This window comes from Desmodus rotundus, chromosome 3 (genome assembly GCF_022682495.2).
Source record: "Desmodus rotundus isolate HL8 chromosome 3, HLdesRot8A.1, whole genome shotgun sequence".
Taxonomy (NCBI): domain Eukaryota; kingdom Metazoa; phylum Chordata; class Mammalia; order Chiroptera; family Phyllostomidae; genus Desmodus; species Desmodus rotundus.
This window is the reverse complement of record NC_071389.1, coordinates 62,142,465-62,164,436: the sequence shown is the minus strand read 5'-3', so window position 1 is coordinate 62,164,436 and position 21,972 is coordinate 62,142,465. Positions and strand designations below refer to the sequence as shown.

Genomic DNA, 21,972 nt, shown 5'->3' with positions numbered 1-21,972 from the left:
GACTATTTTTTCATTTTCCATTCAAGCTCCTAATAAGTACCTGGTGAATGAATAACTAAATACAAAAAAAAAAAAAAGCAAGCTGCATCTCTTAGAAAATTTCAGTGGGAATCTTCCACACTAGAAGACTTTGCTTAGAGGGAAATTAGAGATAGACATTCTCTTACTAATTATTTAATAATTAGTTCAGACTATTATATGTCTTATTTAGTGGTTCATGAGACCAATTGAAGGATACCATTTAGCATGTTTTAATGAAATAGTATAGGAAAAATATGAGGAGTGACTGCTTAATGAGTACAGGGTTTCTTTTAGAGTTGATAAGAATGTGCTGAAATCAAATAATGGTAACTTTTGCATTGCATAGTGACTGTACCAAAAGCAACTGAATTGGATACTTTAAAATGGCTGAAATGGTGTTTCATATATTTAAACTACAGTAACATATAACAGATTGAATACAGAAGCAAATAAGAGACTAATCAAGACATTAAAGAGATGCACCAAGTGTAAAACAGTACCACTCTTATCACATTATTTTTGTTTTGGAAAATGCAATTCACCAGAAGAGAGGGGAGAGGGAAATAACACGGGAAAGAAGTGAAAGGGTGGTAAAAGAACATGTATAAAGGACCCATGGACAAAGCCAAAGGTGGGTGGGATTGAGGGTGGGAGGTAGGGGTGGGTAGGGGAGGGGAAAGTGGTGGTGGGAAAATGGAGACATCTGTATTCAAAGATCAATAAAAGAAAATTTTAAAAAATATTTTATATTCACATAATAGAGTTATTGTCTTAAAGTAGTCAATATAAATAGTTTTAAATTTTGTTTAAATTTCTATTTTATTAAATATCAAAAGTTGTAACTTAGATAAATGAAAGTTGTTTACTATTGTTTAGTATTTAATTCAGTTGCCTGTGTTTAGTGCCAGTATTTTTGTGTGACTCATGCCCAAAATCTCCCTGTTCACATAGGCATGCATAGTGGAGAATTATGTAACCTTCATAGAACTTTCTAGGCTGACCCTTTCCGCTTCTTGTACAGGCCATGCTTCTCTGTCTAATGGCCTGTGTGCAAGGCTGTTACCTCTGCCTGGAAAGCCCTCCCCCCTTCTTCTAATAACTCGTATTTACTCTTTATATCTCAGCTCAGATGTCGCAACCTTAGGGAAGCCTTTCCTAATCTATCCCTTCCAAACCTCTTATATCTTCCAGAGTTGATTCGGATTCCTACTTTCTCTCAGAGGTTCACATATTTTTTTTTTAATGGCACAAATCACAATTTGTTATTATGTATTTTTGAGTTGATTTGGTTAATGCCTTTCTCTCTGTTTAAACTTCAGCTCCACGAGAAATGCTTCTTTTTTGCTTACCATTCTATCCTCAATTTGTATCATAGTGTTTGGCCATATATATATATATATATATATATATACACACACACACACACACACACAGAATGAGTCAACTATTTTCCAATATGAAAACCACATGTTGAGGCAAGGTAAAGTCCATTTTATTGATTGTCCCATCATTTTAAATAGTTTTTCAAATTACCAACCATGAGCTATGACAGATCTGTTGAAAACAGTTTCTATTATGTAGACCTCTAAGTAAAAAGATGTATTAGCAATACAATTATTCTGAAAGTAACTAGATTGCTTGATCTGCTTACACAGATGCAATTGCTCAGAGCTTTCTCCCAACACATGCTTCTGAGTTTCCAAGCTTTTTTTAAAAAAACTAAAATACAGAAATACTTTTACTAATGGTTATGTGAGTCTTTTCTCTAAAAATATCTCTTATTAAATGCCGGAGGAGATTGGGTTTATACTGTATTATTTCTTTTGGGACTAATGGTACATTTTCCAACTTTAGAAATTGTTTCTAAGACCGCAGAAGTATCAGATTAAACTAATGTGACTACCTCAAGACAGTAGTATTTTATTCTATTTCCCTTCCAAGAATGTAACTTAAAAATTATTACAGTTATTTATTCTCCACTTTACAATTTATTAGCTGAGGGGATCATATTTCGTTCTTCTTCCATTTGAGTAACTTCTGGTGTGTTTTTATGCAGCAGAGACAAACAGTTTTCATTTGAGGGCTCTAGACTTTGGTCCTGTTTTAATTAGGAGACTTTTGAAATCTGGATGAAGGCAGCATATTGTCCTTTCAGATAGCCAGGCAATATTTGCAAGATCTGTCCAACCATAAGAGGTACCAGCCGCTTTCAGATAATAAGTCTAGTATACTTTTAACAGCAGAGCTTTCAGAATTTACAGCCTTTACTTTAGAGCACTCAGTGTTGATCTTATTGCTGATCTCAAATGGTTTTGTTTTACACAGAAACAAATGGATATCAATGCTGCTATTCAAGCCTTGATTGAATCACATGCTGCCCTACAGATGGAGGTAATATATCCGGTTTTATTTACATTGGCAGTCTCAATTTACAAATTAAGCAGACATTTTTTTTGGAGGCCAAAATGTAGCTTTATCTCAAATATTATATTTAAAACAGATTTAAAAGAATGAAACCATTTTAAGGACAAAATAAATGATTTTAATAAACAGAAATATATACACAGGATAGTTTTAAGGAATGCATTTAAAACAAAAATGTAATATTGTTAAAAGGATTTCTTAATAAGGAACTTGGTGCTGTAGAAGAAAATAATTAAATGAAGTTGGCCACTTCTTAAAATGAGACCTATCATCACTACTTATTTTTCTTATTTAAACTCTAATTATTGCGTACAACTTTTAAAAACATTATGAAGTAGGCATAGTAATTATTGAGTTATGCCACTTTGAAAACTAGACTTTTGAGAGTGAATTTAATCTCTATTCATAATCAAAACTGATCAAACTTACACATATGTTTATATGTACATATCAACTGCTTTTTGCATCCTGCTCCCCAATCATTGCACACAATAGGAATACATTTTTTTCTGCCTTGATCCATGTTGATCATTAGAGTTACCTATCATTGATGGCTACTCTATGCGTTTTTGCTAATATGATTTTTATGATGACTTAGCAGAGCTACCAGAATACTGAAGTGACTTTAGTTGACTACAGTGCAGAGATATTCAAAACCCTGAAGTACCTTAGCAATCTATTGCACAGCATCAAGAATCCTCTTGGCACACGAGATAACCCGGCACGAATCTGCAAAGATTTGCTTAACTGTGAACACAAAGTATCAGATGGTAAGTTCTTGGCTTCCTCTAACTTGGTTGTGTAATTTCATTTCATCATTTCAGTGTGTTTGACATTTGCAGTATATTCATTCCAAACAGCAATTATTTTGATAAAACCCTGGCAGAAGTCATTTTAATGTCCCTTTTGAGAACCAAAGACTCTTTGTGGGAGACATGCTTCTGTTGTCGAACTATCTTTTCCCGAAGGCTTACATTACAAAGGTCTTCTACTACACATCCTTATTGATCCCTAAGTTCCCTCACCCCTTGGTATATCACTTGCTTATACATTGTTCTTGTGGTGTATCACATTCATATTAAAATTAAAATAGGAAGGGAGGACTTTTGGGTTCACTGGACCCCCTATCAGGACTATCAAAGTTGGCAATATAAAGAAAGATATCATAGAACTCCCTCCACCATACCTTCTAAAATTATAGTTTTTATACAAAGTGGAATTTAAAACTTCATTTCATGATCGTTAATTATGAAAATGGAGTGGTTTTTTACACTTGGAATTTTCTCATCTCTAAAGGGTACCCTAATACTCATTAACTAGAGGCACAAAAGCAAATTTAGAGCTCTAGCTGGTGTGGCTTAGTGGATTGAGTGCCAGGCTGCAAACCAAAGGATCATCAGTTCGATTCCCAGTCAGGGCACATGCCTGGGTTGTGGGCCAGGTCCCCAGTAGTGGGCGTGTGAGAGGCAAGTACACATTGATGTTTCTCTCCCTCTCTTCCTCCTTTCCCCTCTGTCTAAAAATAAAATAAATAAAATCTTAAAAATAAATAAATAAATTTAGAGTAGAACCATCAAGGAAAAGTTTTAAAAGGAGTGGAGTGGTCATCATTATCTGATGATAAGTAGGAGAAATTCTGTCTGCTACAATATGCCATTTAATTTTAATTTTTTTGGTCAGCTATACAATCAATATTAATAGTTATCATTTTTTGCTAAAAACTAGTCCCAACACAATGACACATAAGCTAATCTGAAAAAAACTGTTATGTCACCCAGTAGGATAAATAGTAGTACATATATTTTATGTGTATATACATACCATGTATATACCATGTATATACACACACATTCTTGTCAAAAAATCTACTTCCATTCTGAAGATACAATGAAAATATTAATTTTATTTATGTTAATAAAATGCTTACCTTCTATACATATTTTATGCCCTAGATTACCATAAAAACTAAAATAATATGTATAGTTACTGTTGTCCATAGTAATACTAATTCTTTCACATATTTGACGGCATAAAAATGCAATTCTATGGACTTGAAATGAACAAAGCCATTGTAAAACATACAGATCAATGAAATCTAATTCAAGGTCTGCCTTTCTACTAGGAGAAATAGCTAATTGGTGTGGATTGCAAGGTATAAGAAAAGTCTTTATGTCTAAAAGTACTTTTGTTACTAAGAGGCAGTAAGTGCTATAGAGAAACACAGAACAGAGAAGAGAGATATGATAGAAAGTGGAGTGGGGTGAAGTTTTAAAGAGAGTAGTTAAATAAGGCATCTCTGAGAAAGTGACATTTGAGCAATGCCAAAAGAGGCATGGGGACAAGCGACAGGAAATCTGGCAAAAAACGTTTCTGGGCAGGAAAAACAAATGCAAAAGTCCTGGGCCTGAGAATGTACTTAGCATGCTCTACCATTAGGAAGAAGGCCGGTGTGACTGGAAGAGGGTGCATAAGGGGGAGAATCGTAGGAAACAGTCAGAAGGACATCAAGCCACCAGATTATATAGACTACTCCAGGGACTCCAGCTTCTACTTTGAATAAGATGAGAAGCTATTAGATGTTTTTGAGCAAAGGAATAACATGATTTGACTTAGAGTTTTAAAATATTTTCATGGCCAGTATAGTGCAAACACAGTCAAGACAAGGGCAGAAGCAGCCACTGAGAAAGCTACTGAAACAATGCAGGTAAAAGATGGTGCTGGGTAGGACTAGAATTAGTAGCAGGGGAAGTGATAAGAAATGGTCAAATCTTTGGGTATACTTTAAGTAGAGCCAGCAGTTTTTGTTGATAATTTGGATGTGGGTTGTTAAACTAAAAATAAAAGGCCCAAGTGAAAGGCAACAAATGTTTATGTATTTGAGATCCAAAAGAATAGCTATTCGGAAAGCGCTGATTCAGTCTGAACCCAAAATAGTGTTCCAGTTAGGGAGTGAAGGCAAGGGTTTTTTATAAGAAAGGAAAGGGGAACAATTACATGGAAAAAGGAATGAATTTCTGTTGGTGTTGGTAAGTCAAGGAAGGAATTTCTATAGGTGCAAAGAAGCTAAATTATTCTTAGCTATACATGGTGGTGCTACTTTTAACGAATGTCTTTAGAATGTCTTTTTAAGTTTGGTAGTCATAATTCTGCTTTCCTGTTAGCTTTGTAAAGAGTTATTTGGTATACAGTGTTGGTTTGGCCCAATTCAAAGGTTATTTTGCCCAGTTTAAACCTAAAAAGTAGGTAAAAAAAAAAGAGAGAGAGAGAGAGAGAAGTCTAAACACTTTGCTTTAGTGCTCACCAGTGTTTAGAGACCTGGGAGATGAGGGGGAACTGGCAAAGAAAACTAAAATGAATGCAGAGTGATGAAAACGGTTTGCCTGAGGAGGAAGGAATCAACTGGGCTGATGTCGGGTAAGGTGAAGACTGAGAAGGCTGCTGGATTTATCAATGTGAAGATCTTTAATGACCTTCATAAGAGCGGTTTAGCGGAATGGTAGGAGTTAAAACCTCATTAGATTTTGAGATAAAACAGTGGGGCCAGAGAGTTTCTACTTCCAATAATGAAGCAGGTAGCTCAAATTGCCTGGCTCATAACCCCAGTCTAACCATGAGCAAACTTATATAAACCCCACTGAGAAACATTCTACCACATACCTGAACAGTGCTCCTCAGAAGTGTCAAAACCATGGGGAACCGTGAAAGGATGAGAAACAGTCACATACTGGAAAGGACTAAGGAAACATGGTCAGTATGTATTGTGATGATATCCTGGCTTGGATACTGGAAAAGAAAAGAACATTAGTAGAAAACTGGTAAAATTTGATTAGAGTCTTCAATTTATTTAAAAGTAGAGTCTTACGGTCAATTTCTTAGTTTTGACAAATATGTCATGATTTCATAACATGTGAATGTTAGTGGAATATGGGTAAGGGGTCATAGGGGAAAGTTCTGTATTATTTTGGCAATATTTATGTGAATCTAAAATATTTTAAAATAATATGTTTAACACAAAACAAAAATAAAATAAAAAAATAAAGTTATTTTGTAAAGAAAAAAATTGCCTGGCTAATTTTATTTTTAAAAATTAATTGAAAAGCATTAAATAACTAACAAAATAGTGAAAATTTTCAAGCCAAATTTTTTAAATTTTCAACAAATTTGATTACATTTGGGGGGTGGCATTCATTAATACAATTTCATAGGTTTCAGGTGCACAATTCTATGGTACATCACCTGTACATTGCCCTGTGTGCCCACCACCCAAAGCCAAGTCCCCTGCTGTGACCATCTAGTTACGACCTCCCCTCTACCACCTCTCCACCTCCCTTTCTCTCTGGTAACCTCCATACTGTTATCTGTGTCTATGAGTTTTTGTTTGTTTGTCTGTCTGGTTTGTTTATTGTTGCTTTCAGTTTTATATCCCACATATGAGTTAAAGCATATGGTTCTTGACTTCTCCATCTGAATTATTTTGCTTAGCATTATATTCTCAAGATGCATCTGTGTTGCCACAAACGGCAGTGTTTCCTCTCATGACTGAGCAGTACTATGCTGCATATCCAGGTGGGGCAAAAGTGGGTTTACAGTTGTGAGTACGCAAAACACAGTTTTATTCTTGTATTAGTATTTATTAATTACTGTATTATTTTCCATACAAACAACTGAAAACCTGCTTTTGCTGCATCCTGTGTGTACCACATCTTCTTTATCTAATCATCTACCAAAGACGCTTTGATTGTTTCCATGTCTTATCAAGCCAGATTTTGAAGAAGACGGCAGAGAGGGGAACACAACAGTTAGAACTACTTTTTCCCCAGATGTGTTCAGAAATGGAGTAGTGTTTTTGGTGGCTTCATTAAGATAAGGGTTAAAAGTAGGAACCTGTGGCCCACCTAAGGTAGGACTTAGGCTTTTAAAGGACCCCAGGACCTCACTCTAGGAAGAGAGAGGCATTAACACAAATTGTAGCCTAAGACTTCCGGTCAATGGCAAAGTAGGTAAACATGGCTTGTGTCCTCACACAACCACATCAATATTACAAGTAAATGACAGAACAACCATTATTCAGAAGCTCCAGGAATAAAGCTGAATAGAAGTCCTACAACTACTGAATTAAAGAAGAAACCACATGGAGACTGGTAGGAGGGATGGAGATGTGGAATGGGCTGGACCCATACCCACATGTGGCAGATAAAAATTGGGAGGACTATCTCAGGAGCCTCACACTAGGCTCCTCAGCCCAAGGTTTCAGCCAGGAAGAGGAGTCTCCATAACTTCTGGCTGTAAAAACCAGAGGAGATTGAGACTGTGAAAGACAGAAATTTCTGGAATCCCAGACAGTTCCTCTTAAAGGGCACACACACAGATTACTCAGACTCACTCCCTCTGAGTTCCAGCACCAGGGCAGCAGATTGAAAGGCATCAGAAACATAGAAGGAGGAACTTAATTGTGCAGTGTCAGGGCAAGAGCTGGAGGGTAGCTTTCTCCCAGGCAGAAGTGCTACAAGAGGCCAATGTTCCTTTTCTGAGCCCTCTCCCCACAGAGCCACAGAGCCAGCAGGTAGGTGCCATACTTGAGACCCCATCAACATTGTTTGCTCCACCCTGGTGATTCCCGAAAACACTGCCCCACCCAACTTCCAGGCTTACCCATGGTGTTTCCAGTGGTTTTTCCATGTGAATGACTTGTCTTGGCCCATGCTTTAGATTTACCTAAATTCTCTCAAACTAATAGCATCTGGCTTCAGTGAGCCCTACACCTCTCACTAAATTGCCCCAGGCCTGGCGCTAGCAACAGCCAGCCTTGGTTCACAGCTTGGCCTCTCCTGGGTACCTCCAAGCCCAGCACAAGTAGCAGCCATCTTCAGATCACTTTATAGCTAATGCTCTGTGACCATGGACAGAACACAGGTAGTGGCTGACCTTGAACGTGCTAACATCAATCAAGGGTCACCTACAGGAGGCTTGTACACCGCCCACACGGTGGGTACACCTTGAGTTCCCAGCTTAGGAAATACATGAGGCTGTGCCACTGGATCCTACAGGACACTTACTACATTAAGCCACTCTGTCAAGCCTGGGAGACATAGTAGCTCTACCTAATACATAGGAATAAACACAGGGAAGCTGCCCAAATGAAGAGGCAAACATTGCCCAAATGCAAGAATAGAGCAAAACTGCAGAAAAAGAACTAAACAAAATAGAGATAAGCAATCTATCAGGTGCAGAGTTCAAAACACTTGTTATAAGAATGCTCAAGGAACTTAGTGAGGACCTCAACAGCATAAAAAAGATCCAGTCAGGAACAAAGGAAACACTAAGTGAAATAAAGAACAATTTACAGGGAAATCAACAGTAGAGTGGGTGAAACCAAAAATCAAATCAGTGATTTAAAACATAAGGAAGGGAAAAACAATCAGAACAGCAAGAAGAAAAAAGAATTAAAAAGAAGTGAGGCTAGTGTAAGGAGCCTCTGGAACAACTTCAAGCATTCCAACATCACATCATAGTGGTGCCAGAGGGAGAGCAGAAAGAACAAGAAATTATAAACCTATTTGAAGAAATAATGACAGAAAACTTGCCTAACTTGGTGAAGGAAATAGATATCCAAGTCCAGAAATCACAGTGAGTCCCAAACAACGTGAACCCAAAGAGGCCCATACCAAGACACATCATAATTCAAATGCTAAAGGTTAAAGACAAAGAATCTTAAAAGCAGCAAGAGAAAAGAACTTAGTTACCTACAAGGGAGCCCCCATAAGATGGTCAGCTGATTTCTCAACAGAACTTTGCAGGCTAGGAGGGATTGGCATGAAATACTCAAAGTGATGAAAAACAAGGCCCTACAACTAAGATTGCTGTACCCAGAAACGCTGCTATCATTCAGAATCAAAGGACAGATAAAGAGCTTCCCAGACAAGAAAAAGCTAAAGGAGTTCATCACCACCAAACCAGTGTTAATATGAAATGTTAAAGCATCTCCTTAAAGATCAAAAATATGAACAATGAAATGGCAGTAAATACATATCTATCAACAATTGAATCTAAAAAAACAAAATAAATAAGCAGAACAGAAAAAGAATCATAGAATCAGAGAACATTTTGGTGGGTGCCCAATGGGTAGGTTGGGGGATGGGTGAAAAAGGTGAAAGTGATTAAGAAGTACAAATTGATTGTTACAGAATAGTCATGGGGGTGTAAAGTGCAGCATAGGGAATTAGAGTAGCCAAAGAACATGAATGCAGGATTCGTGGACATAGAAACCAGTGCGGGTATTGCCTGAGGGAGTAGGTGGGGCCTGGGTGAAAGGAAACGAAAGGGAGAAAATCGGGGCAGCTGTAACAGCATAAGCAATAAAATTAATCATAAAAATATGTAGACTAGTTTTACAACATCGAGATAGCTTAGAAAATCTTCAACTTTGAACTTGGGCTAAGATAGCTCCATGCTGCTTGTACCCCCCATTATATGACAGGTGCCAAAATCTTCAATACAAGATAACATCATTATAGAGATCAAATTATTTCCAAAAAGAATTGTTAAATATAGTGCCCAGCATACAATCAGTGATAACCAAACATACTAGTTGACATATCACCATGAATGAGAGCTGGCAGAAGCAGCAAACAATAGAAGCAGACTCCAAAGAAAAAAATGAGAGAAAGAATTTTAAACTGAAGCTGTAATAGACAAGATAAGCCTTATACAACAACACAGTTTATTCACAGTAATAAGAGGGAAGGCAGAATGTATTGGTGCAAGTACAGCTACTTGGGTAGATGTAGTAGAGGGAGCTTATGGAAGTTGTTTTCAGATTGCTTCAGTTAGCTCAGAAATTGAAACTTCTCAGTCAAGAATAAGGAAGAAGGAATGGAGAGAATAAATTTGATGGAGAGGGAAAGGTTTTAAATAGTTAACTGGGAGAGTGACAGGGGGAATAAGCTGGGAAAACACAGTATTACTGTACATTTATATTTCTGAAAATAAAATCTTTTATTATTTTTATAACAAAGAAACATTTTACCTCGGGGAGTTTGCCAAAGTTACCTTTTTTTTTCTTGATCTCTTTTATTGGTTTTTAAATCTTTACGTTTATTGCTGACACTATTACAGATGTCCCCATTTCCCCCCACTTTGCCCACCCCCACCCAGCCCCCACCCCCTTCCTTCGGCCATCACCACACTGTTGTGTGTGTCTGTGCCTGTGGGTTATGCATATGTGTTTCTCCTTAATCCCTTCACCTTCTTTCACCCAGTTCTTCCTCCCCCTTCCCTTGTGATAGCCGTCAGTCTGTTCCGTGTATCCATGCCTCTGTTTCTACTTTGTTCATGAGATTCCACATATAAGTTAGATCATATGGTATTCGTCGTTCTCTGACTGGCTTATTTCACTTAGCATATATTCATTTTAAGAAATACAGATCAGAAGTATACACATACACCACATTAAATCCAACTTTTCTACTTACCATGTAACATTAGACAATTCACTCTAAGGTACTCAGCTCATCTTATCTGTAGAATGAAGCAATAAATTCAGCCATTCTTTCATTTTTATTAAAATTATAAAATGCTCTTAGATTGGTGTGTGAAAAAATACAGTATTTTTCAGTATTAATTATATATAATGTTTGCAGCTTCCATTTATTCACTAAATGTAAATATTTCTATAATCTTCTAAAGTTTTACAGGTAAGACAAAATATATAAAGTCTGATCATTTGTAAGGATGTTTCAAATATATTTTAATATGGTATTTCAATATCTTTGTGGTTTACAATAAATTATAGGAAAGTACTGGATTGATCCAAATCTCGGATGCCCTTCAGATGCCATTGAGGTTTTCTGCAATTTCAGTGCTGGCGGCCAGACGTGTCTGTCTCCGGTTCCTGCGGCGAAGGTGTGTATCGCGTTTTAGAATGTATGTCAGCATTTCCCCAGTATCAGTGAGCGATAATTTTCAAAATTCTAGTGCTCTAAATAATTATAAATGTTATTGATATATAAGAAATTTTTGTTTTTAAAAAATAATCTTAGTAAACCTTGACATTTTGATTATTTTTATGATTGGTTTATCTTGGCTTACTCCACTGATTATAGTTTAAAAAAATTTTTTGACTGTGAAACGTGTCTATGCATGCATACACGTGAGAAAATCCCCAAAGAACTGCAGGGTTTGTAATCAGTAATCAGTTACCTAAAATTTTACTGAAATTTTTATGATCATTAAAAGAGAAAGTTTGTCACAGAACTTGCCTTTTATTTGGTGACTGAGCTCAAAATAACCTCCTTAGACATCCACTGACTATTATGGATAAGTTCTTTCAAGTATAATTCTGTAAACCAAATGTTTAGAACGAATGAAAGTAGAAACATTGAAGTTAAGAACGATCTAACAATAACCGGAGGGGCTAGGGAGGGGACAGTGGGGAGAGGGGTTTTCAGGAACTACTATAAAGGTCACATGGACAAAATCAAGGGGGATGGTGGAGGCGGGGGAGGGAGGTGGGTTCGGCTGGGGTGGGGTGGAGGGATGGGGAGAAAAGGCACACAACTGTAACTGAATAACAATGAAAAGAAAAGAAAAGAAAGTTAGCTTGGTATAACACTGGGTATTATAACAAGCATTTATAAAAGCTAAAGCTTAGTTCTACTTATAACATATATTGAAGATATAAAAATTGCATTTCTTTTTCTGGTTAAACCAGCTTGGTATTACCAAGGACTTATTTCTCATTGGCAAAGAACTGGTATATGTGCTTCTTGTGTTTTGTCCATGATTTAAAAAATAACAGCAGCTAAAATGCGCAGTCTGTTAGTCTTTCTAACTGCTTATTGTTAGACGGCTCTCTCCTGCTACAATCTTCCCCTTCGTCGCCCAGGGTGTCTCAGCAGTTCGTCTCAGTAGGCACTCACCATTACTGCCCCAAAGCAGAGGAAGGAAGGACTGTTCTGTTTTTAGGGAATCTGTATACCGCTAGCATGACAGTCCTGCTTCCCAAATATTCACGTTACCATCTTCATTCCCCTGGATTTGGCCCAGGATTTTTATTTGGATTATCATAGAAGAAAGGGGAGGTATGCAAAGGAGATAGCGGTGAAACAGCTGCACTTTAATTCTTTTCTTGACCGAATCAGTTCTCCTGTCCCTCCTATTCCTAAACTCAACCTGAGAAAGCCTGGGCAGGTAGCAGAAAGAAAGGAGACTTGGGATTAGGGAGTTGCGTTCTAGTTTCTGTTCCGCTATTAATCTGGGAAAGGCTACTGTGAGCCACCGGAGAACCTAGGTCAATGACACTTGGCACCTCAAATCTTCATAACAATCCTGTCATACCCATCTTATAACCAACTTGACCAATAAGGAGACTCAGGCTCAGAAAGTTTAAATATTTTACAAGTTTGTGATTCTCATCTGTTAAGTGAAGGCATTCTAACTACTTAAGTTCTTTATGGTGACCCTTCCATGGTTTCACCCTATGTCCTTCCTTTGCCTTTCCTCTCTTTTCCTGGGGCTTTGCATTTAATGTTGTTGCTTTATTTTTTGCTCCTCTGTCACCTCCTAACTGGTATCTTTCTAATTTTATGTTTGGAATTTAATAATAATTCCTCACTGTCGCTTAAGCCTTGAATATGTACGATCAGACCTTCTTGCTCCAATTTTGCCCTGTCTTATTCACTGTACTAGTTAATGCTTGTTCATGCATTCATTCATCTGGTAGACCCTTATGACTGTATGACTGAAACTACACCAAAGCTGGCAACACAGATAATAAGGTGCTGTCCTTATCTTTAAAGTCTCTCAATTGAAGTTACTCAACCAATTTACTATTACAACTTGTAAGTTATCCTTATAAACTAAAAAAAAACCCCTTCAAATGGAAGTATAGACAGAATTTCGGATTTTTAGGAAAAAATTATTAAAGTATTAATCAACAACAAATACATAATGCATTTTAGGTAACATTATGAAAATGATCTTTATTTTTTTATCTTACCTGGTAGCCTAGTATTCTGCTGAAACCAGCTCAGACTGGCTCAGGAGAGCCTGTAGTTAACATCTCTTCCCAACTCCATGTTCAATGACGTCACCTTGACAGGCTGAAATCAGCCACCATGGGAGTACTTACATGGAAATCAGAAAGTGCCATAAATCAGGCATTCCCACCCACTCTCCCACCCTGGCCCCTGCTCATTAAGCATTTACGAGCACACCACTGACTGTCATTTAAATGCCAAGAAAAGTAACCTTCTCAAGGCTGTCTTTCAAGGGCTTTCCTCAAGTTTCCTCAAAGTATAAGTTTCTCAATTGCCACATCTTATAACTTGCATATTGTTTCCATGACATCAGTTGGAGTTTGCAGTTGGAAAAGTCCAGATGAACTTTCTTCACTTACTGAGCTCAGAAGCCACCCAAATCATCACCATTCACTGTCTAAACACTCCAGTGTGGACAGGTGCCCAGACAAGTGGCTCAGGGTTGCCTGTTGGCTTCAAGGGATGGAATGGCCAGATTTTTGAAGAAAAAACTCTACTTGAACCTAAAGTGCTCTCAGATGACTGCAAGGTAAGGAAGAGATTGGTGCTTTTAGAATTGTTCAGTATAACTAACTTAAAATTTATAAAACTATAAAATTAAAGTAATGAGAGTAAGACTTTTAACTGCAAACTGCATATACAGAATAAGTTTTAATGTCCTGATTTGTAATAACCATACATTTTTTAAAATCATCTGTTTATATCATGTCTTGTCAACTTTTGTCACATCCATTGGTCATCTATGGATTTCATATGCAAAACAGGTGTTAATACATTAATTTTTATTTCCCATATGAAATAATCATTCATAGATAGACAGATAGATAGGACATATAGACAAATAGATTTCTTGTATGCATTTTCACCACTGCGATTCTACATCTCATTACCTCATGGAAAACAGGTTATAGAGGAAAGTTGATTTTATTTTATTTTGTCAGTGCCTATGCCTGATACCAAATATGGGCATAATTGTAGATTGGCCCTACCAATCAATATTTGAATTACAGCCATTTTTATTAAAGTTAAATATTGAATGTTATGAAAATTCTATAATTTTAAAATATTTTGTTATAGGGTAGGTATTGGCAAACTCCAGTCCACAAACCAAATCTAGCCCACCCCCTGTTTTTGTAAACAAATGTGATTGGAATGCAGCCACACTCATTTGTTTATTTAGTATCTAAGCAATGGAAGAATTGAGGAAACGTGACAAAGACCATATGGCCCACAAAACCTACAACATTTACTCTCTAGCCCTTTACAAAAGATTTTGCCAATTCCTGTTCAGAGAAAGGAGCTGTCCATTGACACACATATTTTGATGACTTTGGGGGTCCTTGTGTCCTATGACGCCCATGATTAACTATCTGTTACCATTTCCAGGGAACTCTGCTTTGTAATAACATTTCCAGGTAAATGGTGCATGGTTATTTGAAAAATCATAGACCATCAGAAGTACATGGCTCATTCTGTATAAGTGAAGAAATCAACATCACCAACAGATTCACTTGACTTTTACAGTCTTGTCCGGAAATTTTCAGTGACTTACTACTATCTCTGAGGCACAATCCAAACTTATCATCTCTTTGCTCAGCACTTAGCACAGTCAAGCCCCAGCCTACCTTTCCAGCGTGGGCATTCACTGGCACTCTACCCTAAACTGTGGCCAGACTGATCTACTCTTCATCATCACCATCACCATCACATCAACAATTCCTACTATTGATACAAAGTATCAGGGGCTTATTATGTGGCAGATACCATGTATCGCATACATTATTTTATTTAGTTGTAACAGCTAAATTATTAGTCTCATTATATAGGTGAGAAAGTGAAGGCAGAGATCATGCAGCTAATGTGAGCAACTCCAAAGCTTATGCCACACTGTACTGCTAGGGACTTTTAATCGAAATCTCATTTAATCCTCACAACCCTATGAGGTAAGTTTTTATTATTCCCATTTTATAAGTGAAAGAAAATGTGGCACCTGGATTTCTATCAAAATCTCTTCCAGGACAAAATCTGTGCACTTAACCCCATGTTAGGCTTATTTTTACAACCACCTCCTACTTTTCCAGTTGTTTTTAGCACTCATTATTCATTATTTTTATTGCACTTACAGTATATGGTCTTATACTATGGTTATTCATTTATATATTTCCTCTCACCAACTAGATTTATAAGCTGCTAGAATTCAGAAGCCAGAAATAATTTATTCATCTTTGTATTTCCCAAGCACTGTAAGAAAATAGAGGATTACATCTTATTCAACTGTACCAAATATACTTAGTGTTCAATAAACATTGCTTAAAAGACTTAATGAGTTAAATCTAACAGTGTCTTACACTGAATTCTAATTCTAGCTATCACATCAAGCTTATGACTTTAGTACTTTATCTTCAGCGGCCTTAACTTAAAACAGAATTCATAGTTTAAATAGTCTCTAAAGTTCCTTCAAATTTTAACAGTTATACCATGATAATCCCGTGAATGGGTGAGTGAATCAACTGCTGAATAAAACACTTCACTAAACCAGTCAGCTGTGTTTCTCTAAATTGTCTTATTAAATCTGAACCATAGGCTATTTAATGATAGTTTGGTGCCATCACAGAACTTATCAGAAGCAAGAGAGCACACAGTAATAAGAGAAACAGAAAGGTCTAGAAGGAAGATAGGAAAGAAAGAAACTATATAGTAACCACAGAATGGGGGAAAAAGAAACCTAAAAGATGATTCAACAGAATTATAATTTACTTCTGACTGAAGCAATTCTGGTTATTTTCTGCCTAAAGTAAAGAGAGGTTGAGATAACTCATTCCGTTTCATCCAAGAAAAAAGCCCATCCTGAAGAATTAATCCCAAGTAAAGGAACACAGAACAGATGAGTATTAATCACACTAGGCAATGTGCAGCCTTCTATTTCATTCCTGGTTCAATGATTCACAGACAACAGAAGCAGAAGCCTAGCCTTAGCCTCCGAAACTGAAAAATCAGAACACGCAATGCAATTTCAAGAAAGGAATAAGTCCGTGTTTTCAATTATTCACACTAACTGTTACCATTTATTGAGCACTTTATGCCAGACATTATTCTATATACTTTCTACTTATTTCTTTAATCCTTAAAATAAGTCTACATTGTCTATGAAAACGTGGTCTGCTGAGAATGACTGCTGAAGAAACAATTACATGTTGAAGCATTTTGTTCTTACTTTACAGATTCAGGATGGCAGCTGGCATAAGGCAAAATTCCTTTTTCACACCCTGGACCCTAATCAACTTCCAGTAATTGAAGTACAAAAACTTCCTCATCTCAAAGCTGAACGGAAGTACTACATTGAAAGCAGTTCTGTATGCTTTCTCTAAAGTCTCTGAATTAGTTCTGAATTCATGCTGTTGGCCAGGTAATTGCTGCAGAAGGATGAATATAAACAGAATGATAGTTTCTTTATGAAAGGCATGGAATAAAAGCATTGGCTAATTCTTAAAGAATCTCAGGAAGAAAAGACTTCCTCCTAAGATGGAGAAAAGTCATTTTTTAAAGGACTATAATTGATAAAGTATTTAATTCTTTTAAAAATTATGTTGATCTGAGCTTTCTTAGAAAATTCCCTAGCACTGAAGATTTTGAAACATGGATCTTCAGGGTACCCTATATTTTTTGACTGAGAGCAAAGTACCTGTTAGACAGCTGGAGGCGCAGAGCGCTATGGAGCAATACTGGCTAATGCTCCCCAAAGTGCAATGCTTCTGTCTAAAAATTATAAACCACAGTCTATTATGTCTTATCTCCCCAAATACTGACTGTATTCAGGTCCCCAGCGGGCATATACATCCTAGCCGGTGGTACACTACCTCTTACGTGTTACCTTTTCGTGTTGCTTGGTGCTCTTTCTAAAACAAGGTGCTTATGGCTTTCATAGACAATTTTATTTCTTTTTTTTGTCTTTGTCATTCTTTAAGAGTGTATGTACTGGATACATCAAGATTTGTTTGGGTTGTTGGTACTTATTTTAATTTGTTTGGTCACATACTTAATAACAAGACATTATTTATGTGAAGCCTTTGTTCTATTTGAAAATTCTCTTTGTGGCTACAGAATCAAAGCCAGTACATTGTAACCCATGCTTAAGCACAAGAGAATTGGGAGGTTACTTTTGTTTTTGTTTTATTTTTAAACAAAAAGTTGTTGTAAAAATTGTTATGGGCCAGCTCCGTCAGTAGTAGGTTTGGGGTGGATTTTTGGTGTTGTTATATACTAGTTTTAAAAATCCATGATCATCTGGAATGATACTTTGTGTATATATTATTTTGTAAAGTTTTAATTCAGCAAATCTTTTGAAATTGCTGCTGTTTTAAATTATAAAAACTTTATATTTCTGCTTTATAGAAATTACATGTTTTGTAGTATTAATTGATTTTCTTTCACTGTTCTTAAACGTGATGTGTTGGGACCTAAATGAATTAAATTTACTAGTCGTTAAAGCAACATCCAGGGGGAAAAAGAACATTTTTTTTGCCATTTAAAATAGGCTCAACCAATTTAGACTTTCCTCGTTGTCAGAAAAATGTTAGTTAAGTATTAAAAGAAAAATATTATACCTTTGGTATATAGAAAAGCTTGTACATGCATTATAAACACACCTTCAGCCACAACAAACCACACTTACCGATCTACAATAAAAATGTGCTTTAAATCTTTTTCGGTGGTATCTGTTTCTCTTCTTTTGTTGCTGTATCCTTTTATTATATACTATAGGCCCTCTGGCATGGCCCTTCTCTAGTGTATTCGTTTACATTATTAGAAAGTGTCTGCTACATACCCGGAAAAGGATTGTAGGGCTCATTTCCTCTCAGTACAAAATGAGATCATGGCACGAAAATAAACTCCCATATATGGTCGATTGTGTTTCAACAAGGGTGCGAAGATCATTCAATGGAAAAACAGTAGTTTTTGCTTTGTTTTAACAAAAGCTGCTGGGAAAACTGCACTTTCACATGGAAAAGAATGAAGTTGGACCTTTACCTTAAATCATAAACAAAAATAAAATGGATCAAAGTCTCAAATGTAAGAGATGAAACTATAAAATTCTTAGGTAGAAACATAGGAGAAGGACTTCATGAATTGGATTCGGCAGTGACTTCTTAGGTACAACACCAACAGACAGTCAACAAAAACAGGTAAAACGTCACATTAAAAACTGTTGTCATCAAAGGACATTCCCAAGGAAGTGAAAAGACAGCTTCCAGATGGGAGAAAATATTTGAAAATCATATATCCGGTAAGCAATTAATATCCACAATATAGAAAAAACTCCAACAACTCATAAAAACAAATAAAAGCAACCCAACTAAAAAAGCAGACAGAGGACTTGACATGTCTACAAAGAAAATATATAAAAGGCTAACAATGAAAAGATGCTCAACTTCACTAGTCATCAAGAAAATGCAAATCAAAACAAGTTGAGATGCTAATTTACATACATTAGGATGACTATTATCAAAAAAGAAGGGGAAGGAGAAGGAAGAGAAGGAAGGAGGAAGAAGAAGAAAGAAAAAATTACAAGTGTTGGGGAAGATGTGGAGAAATTGGAACCCTGTACATTGCTGGTGGGAATATAATACGGTGCAGCTACTTTGGGAAATACTTTGGTAGGTCCTCAAGAAATAAGCATAGAATTACCATATGATTCAGAAATTCTACTTCATGTATATATGCCTAACAGGATTGATAGAAGAGACTCAAACAGATACTTGTTTTAATCACACAAGTGATTAAAGAGGTATTATTCAGAACAGCCAAAAGGTGAGAACTCAAATGTGCATCAACAGATGAACTGAAATAAATGTGGTATGTGCATGCAATGGAATGTTATTTGGCCTTAAAAAGGAATAACATTTTGATACATGTGACAGCATTGATGTACCTTGAAACATTATGCTATGTTAAATAAGCCATACCAAAAAAAGGACAAATATTTTATGATTCCACTTGTATGGAGTGCCACAGACAAATAAATCCATAAACAGAAAATACAGCAGAGGTTACCAGAGGCTGAGTGAGTGGGATTGGGGAATTACTTTTTAATGACTTCAGAGTTTCTGTTTGGGATGTGACAAAGTTCTGGATATGGGTGGGTGGTCCTGATGGTTTCACAGCAGTTAAGATGTACTTAATGCAACTGAGTTATACACTTTACATGAGTAAAATGACCAATTTTCTAGTGTGTGTTTTGCCACAATTTTTAAAAATGGGGCTATGGCAACGATGTCTGATTTACTGATGGAGGAACAGAAATGTTTTAAAAACAGATCAGAGGTTGCTTCTTAATGAAAGAAACTGTAATTTATACTCTAACTTTCATCTACATGCTATACCTTCTGTTCCCCCCACCAAATACTGATTTCAGAAACATAAATGATTTTCCTAGATATACCTAAGAAATATACATAATAGAAATACCTTACTTTAAGTTTTGTGTTCCTGAAATATTAAATATAAAGCTTATTTTAATCAACTTAATCATAGGGATTATAATGTAGTAGTTGAGTGCTGTGAGGACCAGCTGTGTGATTTAGAGGTATGTTTTCTATGTGTTATTGTTTCAGGTTCTTCATTGTAAAATTAGGGTAATAAAAACAAAACATAGAGTCCTCTGCCCTGGCAAGGTGACTCACTTCCTTGAAGCATCATCCCATGGACCAAAGGGTTGCAGGTCGCTCCCCAGTCTGGGTGCATACAGGAGGAACCAATGTTTCTCTCACATCAACGTTTCTCTCCCTCATGTCCTATCTCTCAGTGAACATATCCTTGGGTGAGGATTAAAAAGAAAAAGTTAGAGTTCTCCAGAGATACAGAACCAGTAACAGAGAGATTTTTATAACAATATATATTTATATAATATCAATAATACATTTTATTGATATATTATATGGAGATTTACTGTGACAGATTGACTCACATGGAAGTTAAGAAGTCCCATGATCTGCTCTCTGCAATCTGGAGACCCAGGAAATCCAACATTGTAATTGCGTTAAGTCCAAAGGCCTGAGGACCAGGGGAGCCAATGGTTTCAAACCCAGTCCAGGAGTCACAGGACTAAGTTGTTCCAGTTCAAGCAGGTGCAAATTTTTTCTTGCTCTGACTTTTGTTCTATTCAGACTCTCAATGGATTAAATGATGGCCACCACATGGGGGAGAGCAGTTTATGGAGTTCACTGATTCAAATGCCAGTCTCATCCAGAAACATCCTCACAGCAACACCAAGAAATAATTCTTAATCTGGGCACCCTCTGTCCAGTAAAAATTGACACATATAATTAACCATTACAGGTACTGGTATAAAAAGAGACACATAGATCAACGGAACAGCATAGAGATCCCTGAAATAACCCCCCACCTACATGGTCAATATGTGATAAAGGAGGCAAGAATATACAACAAGGTAAAGACAGTTTCTTCAATAAACGGTCTTGGGAAAACTGGACAGATACATGCAAAAAAATGAAGCTAGACCACTTTCTTACAACATATACAAAAACAAACGCAAAGTGGATTAAAGACTTAAATTAAGATCTGAAACCATAAAACTCCTAGAAGAAAATACAGGCAGCAAACTCTTTGACATTGCTCTTAGCAATATATTTTTGGATATATCTTCTCAGGCAAGGGAAACAAAAGAAAAAAATAAATGGGACTATGTCAAACTAAAAAGCTTTTGCATAGCAAAGGAAACCATCAATAAAATGAAAAGATGACCTACAGAATGGAATAAGATATTCACCAATGATACATCTGAGAAGGAATTAATATTTGAAATTCATAAAGAACTCGTACAACCCAACACCAAAAATATCTAATTTAAAAAAAGGTGCAGAGGACCTGAATACACATTTCTCATACAAACAAGACATACAAATGGCCAATAGACGTTAGAGAAATGCAAATTAAAACCATAATGAGATATCACCTAACATTGGTCAAATGACTATTATGAATAAATCAACAAACAGCAAGTGTCGGTGAGGATGTGGAGAAAAGAGAACCCACGTACACTGTTGGTGGGAATGCAGATTTGTGCAGCCAGTGTGGGAAACAGCATGGAGAGTCCTCAAAAATTAAAAATGGAACTACCTTATGGCCCAGCAATTCTACTTCTGGGTATATATCTGAAGAAATTCAAAACACTAATTTGGAGAGATATGTGCATTTCTATGTTAATTACAGCATTATTTCCAATAGACAAGATATGAAAGGAAAGTGAGTGTCCATCAATAGACAAGTGAATAAAAAAGTGGTGGTACATATACACAGTGGGCTATTACTCAGCCTAAAAAGGAATGAAATCTTACCATCTGCAACAACATAGATGGACCTGGAGGGTATTATGCTAGGTGAAATAAGTCAGTCAGAAAAAAAACAAATACCATATAATTTAACTTAAGTGTGGAATCCAAACAAGTAAACAGAGACAGACTAATAGGTACAG

At 36.5% G+C, this 21,972-nt stretch overlaps 1 protein-coding gene across 1 annotated transcript in view; it reads left to right on the top strand.

The window, feature by feature from the left end:
* The window catches only part of COL24A1 (collagen type XXIV alpha 1 chain), a 307,987-nt gene extending 289,849 nt beyond the window's left edge, over positions 1-18,138 (top strand). The window contains exons 55-59 of the mRNA XM_024565351.4: positions 2,347-2,412; positions 3,047-3,215; positions 11,237-11,346; positions 13,795-14,010; positions 16,703-18,138. Of these exons, the coding sequence (XP_024421119.2) occupies positions 2,347-2,412; positions 3,047-3,215; positions 11,237-11,346; positions 13,795-14,010; positions 16,703-16,849 (708 nt within the window). The 3' untranslated portion in view covers positions 16,850-18,138. The remainder of the gene's footprint in view (positions 1-2,346; positions 2,413-3,046; positions 3,216-11,236; positions 11,347-13,794; positions 14,011-16,702) is intronic.
* The last annotated feature ends 3,834 nt before the right edge of the window (positions 18,139-21,972 follow it).